A 15,297-nucleotide genomic window follows, 5' to 3' on the forward strand; every position below is an offset into this window, starting at 1 on the left:
ACCAAACGTACACACATTCTGGTCACTTGCTGTATAAAGGCTAAAGACCTGTGTGTCAGAATTCAGTGCATCTGCCACTTCACATTTGACCTTGGAGGAACCTCATGGGCACTTTCAAGGCGCTGAGGTTCAATCCCAAACAGCCTCCTGTGTCAGGAGTCACCTTGCCAAGAAGGTGACTTCTCAAACCTCACTTCCAGGCCGACCAGAGATAATAGCACTGCAGGTGTATTCAGAACATGTGAGTAAGTTGCACAAGTACCACGGGACTGGATATCTATACGCACTATATATTACTTCCCTTCCAGCCTGTGACCAACTCTGGACCCAGAGGTTTGCTGTCCGCAGGCCTGGTCAGCCCCATCTTGGGTGCCAGAGGGGACGTTCTAGAGAAGCCCCCATCCGTCACGCTCCGGCAACCCCGGGAATGGTAGATGGTCCTGCGGGGGAACAGTACCCGCCGCGGACATTGGCGGAAACGGGGGGGGAAGCACGGCACTGCCTGCGCTTTGGGATTAGGAAAACACGCTTCCCGCAGGGCTGCAGCCACACTTTCCCTACTATCTGCGGGACAGCCGCTATCGATGGCCCCGCACTCGGCGGACTCCGCCGCACGGCGAGGGCTGCCTCGGTAGCCGAGATGGGGCTGGTGGGGCCCCGACACGCCCGCCGACAAGGCTGGGGAGAAGGGGGGTCACCATGGGCGGTGTGCCCCTTCATGCGGGGTCGGCGCGGCGCCCGCGGGCCCCCCACCTCCGCCGGGCCCTCACGCCGTGCACCACAGCCGGTTACAGGCTGACGGCGGCTGCGGCGCAGCCGGCAGGGGGCGACCCCGCTGGGAGACGGGGTGCGTCACGTGACAGCGCCGGGGCGCGCTCGCCCCCCCTCTCCGCCCTGACGTCACCGCCCCTCCGTCTCCCGAGCGACGGCTCCATCAGAGCGCGCGTCAGCGCGCGCCGTTCCCTGGCAACGTCCCGGTGCCTCGCTCCCCTTCAGCCTCGCGCCCGGGCGCGCGTCTCTCTGGCGTCAAAGTGACGTCAATGGGCTCCGTCTCGGCTTTCGGGCGGTGGGCGGGGGGAAAGGAGGCGGGAGGGAGGGAGGGAGGGGCGGGGTGTGCATGGAGGGGGGCGGCCGGGACATCCCGCGTGCTCCCGCCTGCCCCCCGGCGCACGCACGCACACACACACGCACACACACACATACACACACACACATACACACAGTCAGTCACTCAGTCACGCACAGGATCCTCCGCGGCAGCGGCGGCACTGACACAGACTGGCGACAGCAGCCGCGGACAGCGCCCGCCCGCCCGGCAGGTACAGCGGCTCAGCGGCCGCTCCGACGGCCGAGCATGAGGCAGTGAGGGAGCGCGCGGGGCCGGCGCTCCCGCGGAGCTCGGACGGGGCAGCAGAGGGGGGACGCGGGGAGGAGCCCGCCGGGTTGGGAGGGGTGGGGACGGTGAGGGGAGGAGGGGGGTGCTCGTCCCCCGGCACCGGTCGGGTCTGACGGGGTGTGCGCTGTGCCCGTGTCCCCGTGCAGGTGCGAGCGCCCGCGTGCAGCGCGGATGGTGCCCCCTTAGGCGCGGCGCGCGCGCTGCCCGCCACCCCGAGCCATGGTGATCATGTCAGAGTACACCTCGGTGCCCGCCGGGCAGGGCCAGCAGCGGCCTCTGCGAGTCGGCTTCTACGACATCGAGAGGACCCTGGGGAAAGGCAACTTCGCCGTGGTCAAACTGGCTAGGCACCGAGTGACCAAAACGCAGGTGGGTGCGGAGCGCACGGCGGGTTGTCTGTGGCTGCGGGGGTTTGCGGCTCGCCCGGCGGAGCTGCCTTCGGCAGCACCGCCAAAGGAAAGCTGGAGTTGGGAGTGAGGAGAGCGGCGTTGAGCTCTGCAAAGTCCGGAGGGCTGAGCGTCCCTCAGGGCTGCGCGCCCGTGGGATGGGGCTCTTCGAAAGAGCTTCCCGGTGTGTCCAATAGAGCCCACTTCAAATTAAAACTGAGCAAGGATATATGAAATCCAGAATTCCATAGAATCGCGGAATGGTTTAGGTTGGAAGGGACCTTAAAGATCCAGCTCCAGCCCTGCTGCCACGAGCAGGGACACCTTCCACTACACCATGTTTGCTGAAAGCCCCGTCCAGCCTGGTCTTGAATTTGTGTTTTGATAGTTTTGTTGAATTGCTCCGTCCTAGTTTGTTAAAAAGTCCGACGAATGTAAGACCTTCTGAAGACTTTAGACGGGTTGATTTTTTTCATTCAATGTGCGTGCTTCAAGAGTAAAGAACTTGCAGAAATATTTTATTAGTGTGCATGCAACCATGTATGTATTTGTGGTGTATGTCAAAATCCTATCAGTCACTCCAGTAGAAAATAGTCTGTTGTGGGAATCTGCTTTTCACTGGCATGGGGTGGATTAAAAGATTTACGGAATCCTGTCCAGTGCTAATTTCAGCAGCTCTGTTCACTACCTAATGTATAATCTTTTGACGTAGAAAAGAAAAATGAAAATGCTCTGTGTCATGAATTCTGGGCAGCTCTGAAAAACAGAATCAGCTTTGTCAAGTCTGTACTTTAAAAGCTACTTTGCTTGGATTTTGTGAGTTGTGTGTGTGAGCAGGGTTTTGGTTTGGGGTTTTGTTTCTATTTTGAGATCTTAACTTTAAGAGTACCTATTTTGTAATACCTGGGCTTGTTTTATTATTTTTTTAATCTGCAGGTTGCAATAAAAATAATAGACAAAACAAGGTTAGACCCAAGCAATCTGGAGAAGATTTATAGAGAAGTTCAGATAATGAAGCTTTTGAATCATCCTCACATTATCAAGCTTTATCAGGTAAGAGGGCAGCTTTGAAGTTCAACATGCAGATGAGATATGCCTCTCCTATTGCATGTGATTTGACATTGAATGTTTGCAGAGAGGATGCCTATCGAAATACTTTTTGGAAAACACTTAAAATGAATTGATTTTTTTTTAAAGTCAAAAATGCTGTGTAAAATTTATAATTAAACCTAGGCTGAAGTGTGTTTCAGATTGAGGAGCTGATTGTCTGAACTCCTGTGGTTATAACTTGCTTTTCAAAACTCCTCTGCTTTTCCAGTTTAGAGGACAGGAACTTCTTAGATGCTTTTGATAAGAGGAAGACTTAAACACCTGTAGGACAGCAGAAAAGAAAGCACAAAAGTTGAGTTTGCATAAGTGGAAGGGTTTTAAAATCAGCAACAATGAAACCAAATCAATCTAAGTAGAAATCTATGCTAAGAATTAGAATTCTAATTTAAGTAGAAAAGTCAGTGAATGTTGGTGTCTTAGAAGACATCAAAAAATGAGCTGTTTGATTATTCTGTTCCAGTCTGTGTAGCTTTGAAAATTAATTGTAAATACCTTTGCCCTTGTAGAGTGTCACAGCAGGAATTCTGGATTAGATTTGTTCAGTTTTTGTTCTGATGGGCATATTTAACAGTAAGAAGTTCATGTGTGGTGACCACATTGTCCTGTGAGGACTGCTTTGCAAGTTCAGAATATTCAATCTAATTAGCATTTGTTGTAAGTTCCTCTTAATCCCCTTAAATAAACAGTGCCATGTGGATTTAAGAAGATCATAGAATCATAATATGGTTTGGGTTGGAAGGGACCTTTAAAGGTCATCTAGTCCACGCTCCCTGCAATGAGCAGGGGAGAGGTATCACAGTCAGTCTGGACCTGTCTAGAAGGGCAGGGGGCAGAGAGGAATAGATGTGTGAAGCAGCAGGTCTGAAAGTCCGTGTGCAGTAGCAAACACTATTATCAGCTGCAATCTTACCATTGAGTTTGTTAGCTTTAAAAAAAAAAAGGAAACAAATAAAAAATTGTAATTATGGTGTAAGACTGAAGAGCCAGTAAGTCAGGTGCTTAGGCAAGGCATTATTTTTAAAGACTTTGACACTCATGAAGTGCTTGATATTTATAGTATTAACCATCATAACAAAAATTATTCTGTGTTGGCACCTGACGTCATTGTTGCCCATAGGGCAGCACAGGATATACAGAAGCATTCTAACAGTTTGGTTAATTTCAGTGGAATGATGTGGGTGAAAATACTATTTCGAAGCTTTTAGAAAAGCAGGTTAAATTCCAACTAGTTGAACCACTTCACTTGATGGAGCAAATGACGTTGGTAGTGGACCACAACTTCTTTTCAGTGAAGTTTTCTTTTCTTTGTTGTTGTAACTGATGCTTTACCTGTTTGGTGGAGACTGAGAAGCAGGGTTGGAATTAGATGACATACCAATGCAGGGTGTGTGTTCTTGTATTATTTCATCATTGTTTTAGTTTCAGCACCGCGTCTTAATTTCATCCAGCTGGCAACTTTCCCAGAACACTTTCCTTCATTTTTTTAAAATGGGAACCTCTTCTCCTTTGCTCCCTGTTTGTTTATTTTAGTTTTGTGTCTGTGTGTGCTGCTTGCAGTGAGGGGAGGACAAGAGTCTTAGTAAAAGGTTACATGTTAGGAGCCTGGAAATTACGGCCTTTGAAGTAGTATTAATGCTTTTTTGATTGTTAACCTGTTGTGATCCTTCTTCCAAAGCAAAATATCTGCTCCTTGAGAATCCAGTTCTAGAGAAATGTTGTTATTTTAAAATCTGAAATGCAGTATTTGAAAGATGTGCCATAGTAACTGAAGATGAATTTGGAAACGCTCAGCATTTCTCATTCATAGTTTGATTTTTAGTTCTTTACTTTTTTTTCTTCCAAAGGAAAAAAACATCAAAGGAAATCTCTGCTAGATTGATAGGTGTAGGCTGAGCTAGATATTGACAGTTGTTGATGTGCATCAGCGACTGCTGCTACACAAACAGCAATCTATTGTCACTTGCATGGGAGGCTTGCCATGTCCCTGCCAACACCAAATGGGAGCAGGGTATTTGATACTGCTTCTTGATCTGTCCAAGTTGCAGCAATCTCCCCTGATCTGAGTAGCTGCAAGCCTCGAAACAAGGATGACTTTATATAAATTTTAAGTGGTTTTCCATGTTCAAAATATATCAAAGGAATTATAAAACTGTATATGCATATTTTAACAAAAAGAAAAGGCATTCAAGGAAGTGCATGAAATTACTGAAATGCTCATCAGTTACCTTATGGAAATTAGGTGGCAGGATAATGGTGAGAAGAACAATGGCATGGGAAGCCATTGTGTATTGTAGGCACATAAACATTGATTTGTTATCTTTTTCATTACCAGTTTGCTTGGAAAGAACACTGTGGTGCAAAATTAGATGCCTTTATTGCCAGCTGCTGTGGCAGATAAATAATTGGAGTCAGGTTTGAGAATACACTTGGAAAAAAGAATAAAACTACGGAGGTCTGCGTTTTTTTTTAAGCATGTCTTCTTGTGTCTTCACAGGTTATGGAGACAAAGGATATGCTTTACATTGTTACTGAGTTTGCAAAGAATGGAGAAATGTTTGGTAAGTCCTCACTGCCAGAGCTAAGAGTTCTTTAGATTTCGAAACCGTGGCTTTATTTTTGTCATTCTTGAGTAATACATATATTCGGGTTAAAAATCTGGGGTTGGTGTTGTCAGCTGTCAAACAGCAAGGGCAAGCACCTGCGGCATTGTGAAAAGTTTCCTCCAGGTGTTTCTAAATCCTGTGCCTCTTATATTTTGTCTTGCAGATCATCTGACCTCCAATGGGCACTTAAGTGAAAGTGAGGCACGGAAGAAGTTCTGGCAGATTCTTTCAGCAGTGGAATATTGTCACAGCCACCACATAGTTCACAGGGATCTCAAAACAGAAAACCTTCTGCTAGATGCTAACATGAATATCAAGTTAGCAGGTAATAAAAAATACGTGGTTACTCTATAAATATTAGGCATGTAGTCAAAGTCAGTCTCCCTAGGATGATCCTATAAATGTGTTTATGGTAACTGAAAATAAAACAAAAGCTACTACGATTTCTCTGAATGTAGCCTCTGGACAAAAGAGAGCAGCTTAAAAGAATAGGCAGAAAAGAAACCAATACAGCTACTCCCATCTCTCCATTTTCTGGTACTTCTGAAATAATTAGCATGTGGTTGAATGATGTCTTACTTTATTTCAGACTTTGGCTTTGGAAACTTCTACAAGTCAGGAGAGCCCCTCTCCACGTGGTGTGGAAGCCCACCTTATGCAGCTCCAGAAGTTTTTGAAGGCAAAGAATATGAAGGACCTCACCTTGATATATGGGTAAGCTTGATATTCCTTAGAAATCACACTTTACAGTTTGTTAGGTCTGTGGGCTTTCAAAATCATTGCATCTGCTGGAGTCACTCACATGCTGTGCTGTTTCCTGTTGACAGAGCCTTGGAGTAGTGCTCTATGTCCTTGTCTGTGGTTCTCTGCCTTTTGATGGACCCAATTTACCAACGCTGAGGCAAAGAGTGCTGGAGGGGCGGTTCCGCATCCCTTACTTCATGTCTGAAGGTGCTTTTTTCAGATCCTTCATGTTAGAAAAGGGGCTACAAATAAAGAAATAACTGTCCTGTTACTTCCTGAGGCAGTGAGAGGTGGGACTGGTTTTGCAGCTGGCAATCACTTTGTCTTTATGTGACTGGTAATTTCTGTAGGGCAGCCCGTATAGTCAGGGGACTGGTTGCACACTTTTTCTGGGATCTAAAATGCTGTAGTTTCCTTTCTTAGATTGTCTCTGTGTTTATAAAAATACTTGACACTCTAGCTGGAGAAATAACCACTTAACAAATCAGAGAAAACAGGATTTTAATGTGACTAGTGTGCAATGCTAAGATGGGTGTAGTTCTAAGATATTTTAGCTGTGCAGAAAGGGCATATTTCAGTGTGGCTATGCTGTCAAGTTGATCAGAAACAGTGGGGCTTAGTACTTTTTCTTGAGCACTCCAATAGTCTGGTGAGAAAAAAGAATTGAAGTGTATTATCACCTCTCTCTGATTTGGATTTGGAAACAAGTGAATGTGCCTCTGTCTTCAAGTGAAGGATATCTCTTGAAGTCTGATCTTTATCAGTCATAGTCACGAATGGCTTTGACTTCCTGGTTATAAACCAATAAGCTGTATATAGGGTCCAGAAAGTTGTATGTGATGGTGTTCTGCACTAAATTCTGACATATTTGAAGTGGATGTAACATTGTAAAACCTGCATCCACTCAAAACTACCTCTCCTACAAGATGCAAGGTCACCTGAAACCTGCTGGTATCTACTACAGCTTCACTTCTGTAGTGACATGTCGCTTTTGTGAAATGTATGTGGACGTCTCTAATGCTGTTTTGAATATCTGATAGTCAGGTCAGGCATCAACTGCTCAGAATCCTTTAATTCCCATTTTCATAGACATCATACAGTGTTGTTGGGAAGGTTACTTAGCAGTGACCTTGGGCTGGGCTGTTTTTTTTACTCCTTGCTCTTTGTCACCCAGACTGTGAAACACTAATCCGACGGATGTTGGTTGTGGACCCAACCAAGCGAATAACCATTTCCCAAATAAAGCAGCACAAGTGGATGCAAGCTGACCCATCTCTTCAACAGCAGCAGTCTTTGTCCTTCTCCATGCAAAACTACAACTCTAACCTGGGTGACTACAATGAGCAGGTGCTTGGGATCATGCAAACGCTTGGCATTGACAGACAGAGGACTGTTGAGGTGAGAAGTGCTTGCCCTTTAGATATGTCTTCTTTGACTATCAGAATGCCAGCGGTGCAGTTGTATCTATGTGCGTCATTCAGTGACTAGCCTGGATCCAGTGTCACAGTGCAGTAGAATCTTCAGTGCCCTCCTGGCTTTTTACTTACTTTTGGAGTATGCTATTATGAGACCTTAGTAATGAGTTTTGGCTGCTTATATCCTGAGTTACCTGCAACTCAAGGGTCCTTTCAATGTCATTCTAGTCTCTGCAAAACAGCAGCTACAATCATTTTGCTGCAATTTATTACCTGCTTTTGGAGCGCCTGAAGGAGTATCGAAACAGCCAGCTATCAAGTCGTCCAGCAACTGGCCGTCAGCAAAGGCCAAGGAGCTCTGAAATCAGCAATGTTGAGGTAAGGAAGGACATTACATACTGGGAAGCTCTGTCTGCTGGCTCTTTTTTTTTTTTTGGCCCCTCACTATGGGAAAACACAAAATGGTAACTCTCAGGCTTCTGAAAACTAATTCTGATATTGGTGCCCTCTCATAGGACACATCCTACTATTTTTCAGCAGGAGGTTGGTGGAATACTAAGCCTGTTTCCTAAAAAGTGACTGTGGGTAATGGTCCAAGGAGTAGTCTGCCCTTAGTGCAGGTCAATGTGAGCCAGAAGATTAGGCTTCCCATGGAAATTTGCCCCCTTCAGCATGGGTCAGTTACACTTCTTTGTTATGTGCCCCATAGGATCCTCAGAAGTACTTCATGAGTCAGTTTGTGTGTTTTTTTCTGACATTCCCACCCCCTTTAAAGTGTTCTCCGGGTGCCTTTTCAAATTAAGATTGAATTCCGGTTAATTGCCTAACCTAGGAGAAGTTTTGTGTCTATTTTGGCATGGAAAGACTAGCTTTGTTCATTTTCATAGAAAGTATATGGAGAAATCTTGCACAGAACGTGGCTCTGGAATTCCTTGAGCCTCCAGTATCTGAAAAGTCATTTGGAACTGCAGTGTACGTAATGGCTTTTGTGCATCGCTCTCTCTCTAGATGGCTCAGGAGAGTCTCACTAGTGAAACCCTACGATCATCTCTGCTTTACCAGCAGCCTCAGAGCCTGATTCAGCCATCCTTGCAGGCAGAAATGGACTGTGACATGAGCAATCCATTACAGGTTTGTGTTCTCAGCTAAACTGTGTGTTAGGTTTTTTTCCATTGTTCTGCAATCCGAAACAACAGGGGTTGTGACTCTGTTGTTCTCTCCCTCCAATCTTTTGTTTGACATTTGGCCATGATGTTGTGGTAGCCTTTCAAACAATATGCCTACTGAAGGCATGCCACAGGGCTATGAAGAGTATTAAAAGGTAGTGCAGAAATAAGCAAAACACCCTTCAGACTGTGATGTGACATGTTTTGCAGCCTGTGTTCTTCCCTGTGGATCCCAACTTCAATGGACTCTTCCGGAACCGCTCCATCTCGCCCAATAGCCTGCTGGAGACCACCATTAGTGAAGAAGTAAGGCAAGAGAAGGAGCTGGAAGATGAAATTAAGGCGTATGAGCACCCCATCCACATCCCCAGCAACACCAGCAGAAGGCACACGCTGGCTGAAGTGACCACTCATTTCTATCAGCATGTCCCTCCATGTAAGTAAGTCTGGGAGAGATGGAGGGTGTCTGTATTTAGAGGAGGACAGAGAAGGAGTGCCTCAGTGGGCAAATGCCTTGGGGGTATGTGCTGATTTTACCTTGACTGGCATAGGAAAGCCCAAAAAAGGGGTCTGTGCTCTGTCCTCCCCAGTTCTGACTTCTTATAAATAAGCATGGCCGTGAAGGAAGAGAAATTTCACTGTTGTATTTCAAGTAGATCACTTGAGAGGGAAGCATTTTTACAAGCAGGACAGAACCCTTCTCTGCCTGCTTCTGCTGTTGTACCAAGGAAAAGTGGGGGCAGCTGAATTAACAAAAAAAGCCATCACTGTCTGTATTTGGTACACCCAGACCCCGTGAACTAAATAAACAAGCAAAACATTACAAAACAGTAATCCTTTGTCAGAGCTGCTGTGCTAAGGAAAAATTCTAGGCCTGATCTGGCATAGCCTGGTGGTTACTGGGAGAGTCCTGACAACTGGATGGGAGCCCAAACTGAGTTTATTCACTGATGACCCCTTGCTGGAGTCAAGCCTGTGACAACATGAGTTGCTGGACACCTTTCCAGCTTGCAGTTGCTTATTAGTGCCAGTGTAGGTGGGCAGAAGTCTCTGATGTTATGTTTGTTCCTTCCCATACTCATCTTGGGAATGTTCTTTCCCTCCTTCCTTCTCTGTAGGTATAGTCATTTCCTCTTCTGCAAGCCCCACAGAGGGAACTAGTTCAGACAGCTGCCTTACTTCATCTTCAAATGACAGCTCAGTGGCCCTGAGCAGCTGTTTGGCAGGTCAGGCAATGACGGGGAGTCCAGCCACAGCTAGGATGACGTCGCCCTTCCTAGCTTCCCAGTCTGATGCTCCGGTGTTACAAGCCCAGGGCTGCATGGGAGGTGCTTCTCTCCTGCCTATCAGCTTCCAAGAAGGAAGGCGAGCATCTGATACCTCATTAACTCAAGGTAATGTCTTCCTTGTTTTGTTGCTGGGGAATTTCACCCTTCCAACAGCCCCTAGAAGAGGGCAGCATGCAGGGATGCTTGCTTGCTTGTGTTAGTGTTACACTGAGGACAGTCACCTGCCTCTTGTATTCAAGGCCCCCAGGGGAGAATTGGATGCGTAGATGAGAGGTTCTTAGATAACTGATTCAGCATGACCAATGAAGTATTTCTGCTGCCATGAGTGGGATGGTAGGCTCTCCCTTCCTCCTAAAACACAAGGTGCACAACATCATGATTTCTATCAGGTTTCTCTGTTGCTGTGCATGTGCCCATCTACACAAGGGTGCAGCTGTCCCAAACCCTGTTCCATTACATAATTCTTGCTTCTACTATCAGGCAGAGGGGTGAACGTGATCTGAAGATCTGAAGTCTTCTGTAGTGTGGTTTGCACGCAAATGAAGGCAGCTGCCCAGAAAGGCTGATCTGTAAAGTAGGCTCCTAGGCAAATGCTAAGGAGGATTAAAGTGCATTTCTTTTCCTCATGTCCCACAGGCTTGAAGGCTTTTAGGCAGCAGCTGCGGAAGAACGCTCGAGCCAAGGGGTTTCTCGGCTTGAATAAAATCAAAGGCTTTGCTCGGCAGGTGTGTCAGTCCTCCTCATCTCGGGCAGCAAGGAGTGCCATGAGCCCTTTCCAGCACACACAGCCGACCACCTGCGTGTATGGCAGTAGCGGGAGCAGCAGAGAGGGAAGAAGCCTCCTGGAGGAGGTGCTACAGCAGCAGAGGTGAGAAGCTGGCCAGGAGGAATTTAGCTGATTTCATTGGGTTTACTTTGGTTAGGGGCAAGCAAGGAGGAGTAAACACAGCAAAAGAGGTTGGGGAGTTTGGTCACTGGTGATTCCTATCCTCTGTCTTTGCTGTGTGGCAGCAGATAAACTGCTTGGCTTCCTTTGTGGCTTCCTGCACTGGCATACTTAACACAGGACGTGCAGATCCACTTAAAAATCTCAACGTCCAAGTATTTGGAGGTCACTGAATTGAGAAGCAGTTTGGTACTGTGGGGGAAAACATGACTTCTCCCCATTGCAATCTGTGTTTTTCTTTGTTAGTTTTGGGAATGATTTCTTTCCTTCTCTGCCTCCTCCTGTAATTTTCCCATGGCAAGGAAGTGAGACCTTGTAATTTGGAAAAGTTACAGCCCACAAAGGAGACACAATTCCAGTGGCCTCAAATGTCATGTGTGGTAGCACCTCTTCATTCCCATAGAAGCAAGATGGAAAATTGAGTTTCCGGTTTATCTGCACACGTTGTCTCTAGAACATCTATTATTAGCAGGCCATGTGGTGACTAGATAACTTTCTGCTGATAGTTGCCCTCTCCAGTGTGGGGAAAAGCCAAGTGAAAACACATTGCCCTGGCATGATCGGCTTGCTTTAATTGTGCTGGTTGGGTAAGGAGAGGTTTGATAGAGAGAAGGAAACAAAGGGGAAAGTTGTGGTCAGGGTTAGGGGAGAGGAAGTAGGAAGAAAAACATTAAACCATGCTAGCAGTGCAAATTAACCTTTTCCACCCTTGGATTTTGTTCAGAATGCTCCAGCTCCAGCATCACCAGCTACTCCAGACAGCTTGTCCCCAGACTTCTCAGACAGCTGCTACAAATGGCATCCCCTCCTCTGATAGCCTAGGTACCTGCAAAGCATCCAATTCTCTTCTGTTGTCAGAGCTACAAAGAGAGAACTCATTTGAGCTGGCCTTTGGCAACAGCCAGCTGCTCCAACCTCATTTCTTCGGTGTCAGCGTGTCACCGGTGTCCTCAGCAGCTCACCTTTTAGACACACACCTGTACATCAGCAGCAATGTTTCTCCAGTTGGCACCACCTTCTCTCAGCAGCAGAGTTTCTCTGCACAGTCTCCAAGCTATGATGCTGTCACACTGCAGCACGGGGATTGCGAGATGGAGGACCTGACTTCCAACCAGCTAGGGAAGTTCGTCCTGGTGAAATGAGAGACCTGGCTGCTGCAGCTCCTGCTGCTCTTGTTGTGAAGAGCTTCCACCACCGTTCCATGGTGCGTGTGGCTCCATGGCTGGCTGATGTCATGTGGACGAGTGACTCTCAGAAGCAATAAATTTTGAAGTATGTGAAGAGGCTGTCTGGCTCAGAAAGCTGGCAACTTTATAGAGCTGAAACAAGCAATATGTATGTCTTTTTGCTTCTTCTACTCTTGCACTGAACAAATATGAATAGAAACTGATTTTTTTTAAAGGAAGAATAATGGTGGGGAGGTTGGGTGGGGCATTTGTGGGGACAGGGAGGGATGTGGTTTGGGAAGAACTCTTCGGTACTGTACTCAAGTCAGACCAATACAGCTCTGCTGTTATGCAAGATTAGCAGCTGTCAGTGGTGACACAGCAGGGAGAGGCTTTTCAAAGAAGGGACCAGAGCCTCCCTTTTTCACAATATTCATTTATGGGTTTGTGAAGATGATTACCTCTTTTAAAGAAAATAAACAGAAAACCAGTGGCATGCAGCATTATGCATTCATAGAAGACAAAAATGGAAGCATTGCCATTTGTTGGGTGGTTTTTTCCCCTCCTGTTAACACTCATTTTATTTAAAGGAACCAGCATCCCCATTCCACACCTCCCAGATACACATACTGAAAATGAAAACTGTGAAGTTTTTGCTTGATGCATCAGCTGGAAAAGCTTAAAAAGCCCTTCTAATTAGTACAGAGGCAAGTAATCTGCTGAAAATGTATCCCTTGATACCAGGATCTAAATTGCATAATGTCTGGTCTGTTGCAGGGATGTTTGTTTGGGGGCTGGGGGATGTGTGTGTATACATGCACACACATGCATATATTTTGTCAGTCTGAATGATCTCTAGGAATCTTTTTATAAATGCTAAGTTTATTCATATTCTTGCAGAGCACTGAGGAGGAAGCCTTAGTACGAGTTGGGTGATGGGAAGGGCTTTCTTTTTGATAAGCCCTCCTGGAGGTTGCCTACCAAGTTGCCTGAGGGGTATTTCTTAGTGCTGCACATGGTTATTTCCGCTGCTAATTGTGTTTTTATGCATTTCATTATCAGGGTCCAAACAGAACTGACTCTTGGGGAAATGTGCAATATTGAGGTTATAATTATATACTGACAAAGACAAAAGGAATAGGCTAGAACAGAATTCCACTCTTAACGGAGTACAGCTATTTCTGAACAAAACTGTATTAAAAGTGAGTAACACAGCACAATCTTTGGGTATTTGGTTTTGGTTGTTTTGGTTTTGGCATATTAGCAAACTGAGGTTTTGGATTAGATAGGTGGTTTGTTTTTTTTTTTCCTATGGTTTTTAATGCTGTATATGTATATAAATAGGAAGCAGAAAACTATATAACACTAGTTATTTTTTATATTTTGTAATATGCTTACATTGTGTTTCTGGTATAAACCCCACTCCCCTTCCAAGGCAGGGTGCTTCGGTATAATGGGGAGAAGAGCCTGTGCTCCTACAGAAATGAGGTGGGTAGGGCATGCAGACTTGGGAAGCAGGTGAGCAAACAGCCACCCAGCTTGGCTAGAAGCTGCCAGCTGAATGTCAGGAGATAGGTGCATTCTGTCTGAACGCTTAAAGGACCCATCTTCCTAAGTGTGACACGGGTGCCTTCAAGTTACCTTGGCTTCATGCAACCTGCAGTATTACGCATTTGCAAGTCATACAATACCTGTCTTTTGTTTGGTTTGTTCTGTTTTTTGTTGTTTTTTTTTTTAAGAAGAAAAAAGCCAAAGATCGACAAGGTTAATTGGTGGGAGTAGGAAGGCTTGAAGATGTCATGTGGCTCTCTCTGTCTGTGGCTGTCCATAAATAACCTCTTTATCTGTGTGTTGTATCTGTGTGTCTTTACTGGTGCATCTCCAGCTTGCTGCTGCTGCTGCATGGTCTGGAAGCTTCAAAGTGAGAGAAAATTGCTTGAGTTGGATTTCTGTTAACGAGTGGTGCCTTGCAGCAGAGAAAACACCAAAGTCTCATGTTCATTTTTAGTGTGGTTTAAAAAACAAAAATGTAACCCAGTCCAAAAACCAGATTGCATGGAGATGGCTGGAGAGAAGGGCAAGAAGGAGCCAGCTCATCACAAAGCAGCCACTTTGCCTTCAGTTTTGTAAGGGGTAGCACACATACTTCAAACGCAGAATTTCCTCTTCACTATCTGTTTTGCTTATCGCCATGTATCAAAAGGCCACAGATTCTTTTGTTTCCTGTCCTGAGCAATGACAAGCACTTTACTTTCATAGTATTTTTTTGGTTTTTCTTTTCCAATTGCTGTAGAACCTCTTTGGAATTATTGCTGGAGCAGAAAGAGGTCATTTTAAAAAGTCTGGGTTTTTTTTTTTTGTAGATACCTTGACAGTGCTGTTCTGCAGACTGCAATGCAATAGGGTATTTAAAGACACTACGTGATTGGTTTAATTGAGATGTATAGTTTATTTTTTATCATGACTGAACAATCATTTTATTTCTTATGTTAAAATGAGAGGTGTACACCAAAATGATTAGTTGATGTGTTTTATTTAATATTTAAATAAAAAAGGTTTTAAAATTGTTGTCCTGCATATGATTCCATGGAGTATTTTTACCTGATACATGTGTATATTACTTGCATAGTAAGACTTGTTGTAAAGCCAAATTCCATAGGACACTACTGACACTTCCTATTATGCACTAAATGAAGAGAAATGGTGGGCTCACAAATCTGATAATGGGATATTGAGCCTTTCTCTGGTAGGCAATCTGTCTGAATCTAACCCAAGTCAGTAGTAATTGGGTTATATAATCTGACAGTAAGAGAGGTCTGTGGAGTGAAAATGGTCAAGAGTTAGTCTGTACCAGCTGAGCACTCCATCCTCATCACCTTCATCTAAAAGAGGCCCCAGCCAGATTAAGGCAGCAATGCATGCACAGTGCCTTGCCTGGCTTTAAACATGCTTGGGTTCTGCTGCAACCATGGCAGGGATGCACCTCTGTTCAAGAGCACCCAATGTGGCTGCCTGTGAGCTGAGGTGGTGGCACTGAACCTGGAGAAGATGGTGTTTAGTGAGTGTGGGCTGGGGA

General features: G+C 45.5%; 1 protein-coding gene across 1 annotated transcript; it reads left to right on the plus strand.

Annotated features, from left to right (window-relative positions):
- The first annotated feature begins 1,161 nt into the window (after positions 1 to 1,161).
- SIK1 (salt inducible kinase 1) lies at positions 1,162 to 14,785 on the plus strand. The gene is made up of 14 exons (XM_034074409.1): positions 1,162 to 1,319; positions 1,543 to 1,765; positions 2,719 to 2,835; positions 5,387 to 5,450; positions 5,659 to 5,820; positions 6,085 to 6,209; positions 6,323 to 6,446; positions 7,414 to 7,637; positions 7,883 to 8,032; positions 8,663 to 8,785; positions 9,031 to 9,256; positions 9,939 to 10,214; positions 10,746 to 10,977; positions 11,780 to 14,785. Exons 2-14 carry the CDS (start codon positions 1,616 to 1,618, stop codon positions 12,195 to 12,197), a joined length of 2,391 nt encoding a protein of 796 aa, XP_033930300.1. The 5' UTR covers positions 1,162 to 1,319; positions 1,543 to 1,615; the 3' UTR covers positions 12,198 to 14,785.
- Positions 14,786 to 15,297: the final 512 nt, after the last annotated feature.

Source organism: Melopsittacus undulatus, chromosome 2 (genome assembly GCF_012275295.1).
Source record: "Melopsittacus undulatus isolate bMelUnd1 chromosome 2, bMelUnd1.mat.Z, whole genome shotgun sequence".
Classification (NCBI taxonomy): domain Eukaryota; kingdom Metazoa; phylum Chordata; class Aves; order Psittaciformes; family Psittaculidae; genus Melopsittacus; species Melopsittacus undulatus.

Excerpts from the sequence above, each read along its gene's own strand:
- SIK1 (XM_034074409.1), top strand. The coding sequence starts at position 1,616 with ATGGTGATCATGTCAGAGTACACCTCGGTGCCCGCCGGGCAGGGCCAG. Across the intron at positions 5,451-5,658 it reads AAAGAATGGAGAAATGTTTG|ATCATCTGACCTCCAATGGG; the intron begins GTAAGTCCTCAC and ends TTTGTCTTGCAG. Across the intron at positions 6,447-7,413 it reads CCCTTACTTCATGTCTGAAG|ACTGTGAAACACTAATCCGA; the intron begins GTGCTTTTTTCA and ends TTTGTCACCCAG.